At 32.1% G+C, this 1855-nt stretch overlaps 1 protein-coding gene across 3 annotated transcripts in view; it reads right to left on the bottom strand.

Annotated features, from left to right (window-relative positions):
- Window positions 1-1640, bottom strand: part of LOC106873099 (ankyrin repeat and SOCS box protein 3) — a 22429-nt gene extending 20789 nt beyond the window's left edge. For 2 of the 3 annotated variants that reach the window (XM_052974779.1, XM_014920325.2), the window contains exon 1: window positions 1541-1640. In XM_052974779.1, the coding sequence (XP_052830739.1) occupies window positions 1541-1548 (8 nt within the window). In that variant the 5' untranslated portion in view covers window positions 1549-1640. The remainder of the gene's footprint in view (window positions 1-1540) is intronic. The other variant, XM_052974780.1, reaches the window with a different exon arrangement.
- Window positions 1641-1855: the final 215 nt, after the last annotated feature.

Genomic DNA, 1855 nt, shown 5'->3' on the forward strand with positions numbered 1-1855 from the left:
GTGGTGGTGAAGGGGGCGGGATTAAAATTTTGAAATGCCGATTTATTTTGCCGATTCTGAATCTCCGCAGTCGAGAAAGTGGGTTTCTGTAGGAAAAAACGCCCCCCCCCCAAATAACCGAAAGTGGGTGCGGTCCATGTCCTTTACCTCCGCCCACTTGTGTAGGTATGTCCTGCGGTCGGTGTGGTGAGGAGTAATGTGTCGTGCGGTCCACTACTTGAAAAGTTTGTTCATGCCTAATCAGACACAATCACACCCTCACGTCTTAAATAACTATAATGAACACCATAAAAATGAGCAACAAGAAAATAACACTTAACAAACAACCAGGAGACAGAAAATTTAAAAAAAGAAAAGAAAAAGGAAAATCTCCAGTCACGAAACAAAATTAACTTTCAAAAGTTTGTAAGAAAATGAAAGTGACACGGTATTATCAATGATTGATGGAATATCTTTTGATGTTCCGCGATTTTGAAAAATATGAAAATAGTTCATTAGATCAACACAACTATATTTACTTTATCGATACTGTTCAGACGAATGGCTAGATCGATTCTGGCATAATCGAAATTCGGAACATATAGGGATTATGTTCCGAATTCTGATTATGCTGAATACTGTAAAGCATTGTGTTCCAATTCATAATATCGACAATGATCGAACGTAGAAATAATACTAATAAACAGATTAGTTAGTCCATCACTTATTTTACTTTTATCGAAATACTTTCTCTCTTCAAAGAATAATCAGAAGTTTTCTGGTTTCTTGATAATAATTGGCGTTAAAGGTAATTTTAAACATCATTTAATGCTAAAGATTAATTTTCAAAACACTAAATCAATGTTTATTGGGCATTAGATTTTAATCGAAATTTCTGAGTAGTATGAAATCTCTAACTTTTTGGTTTTATTCTTTGTAAAGAAACATTAGTTACTACGTAATTCACTCTTTCGCAATATATATATATTATTTAAATTTGTCTGTAACACTAATTATTAGTAAATGAGAGACGAGGAAAATTATAACGATACTTTAAAGAACAAAAGTAATAATCACAATGATGGGTATCTCTTGTATATAGTAGAGTACCTGGTTTTAGAGTCACAGAAACATTGTCGTGCTGCATTTTTTCTGGGTATAAATAGAAATGGTACTAGCAGCGATAACCAAGAGGTGTTAATACTAAACAGTCAGCCTAATTAGGATATATTCCTTCAAATTAGAATTTACAGTGCATTAAATAAGAAGACTTCGTTTCTATCCAATATATTACTCTTGCTTTATTTTCTTTTTGTATTCCGAATTCTAACTATAAGTATCGGAGAAACTTATGAAGATCTAAAACAACTACAGACGGTAATCAACAGTTGAGACAAACAAAAATATAACTTTTTTCGTCTCGAAAGCCGTTTTGGAGAATGAGAAAGAATGCTGAACTTGTATGTTGCTATCACCAAAAATATTTCGCATAAGTTATTTTCAGAGATTAGAGAAAACATTAATATATATATATATATATATATATATTACAGCTTCTTACCTGACCATACTCCTTCTATTATCAAAGAAAAAACAGTATTTACGTTATCAGAGTCTTTGAGCAGAGCTGCAGAGCTATTTTTATGGAAGGACAAAAGTAGAATTAATACCGTTCACGATATGGAATCGATTTGCGTGCTGTTAAGATATTTCTAAAGTTGTAAAAAAATAATCGCTTTTGGTTATTTCAGTTAGTGGAAGCATGTTTTTATTTTCTCAGAAATAGAAATACATTAATTTGCGAAAATTATAAGGTAACGTGTGGCGTTTTCCTTCCTCGCATATCCAGGTTTATATTTTTTATTACCTTTTTTTT

Source organism: Octopus bimaculoides, chromosome 19, assembly GCF_001194135.2.
Source record: "Octopus bimaculoides isolate UCB-OBI-ISO-001 chromosome 19, ASM119413v2, whole genome shotgun sequence".
Taxonomy (NCBI): domain Eukaryota; kingdom Metazoa; phylum Mollusca; class Cephalopoda; order Octopoda; family Octopodidae; genus Octopus; species Octopus bimaculoides.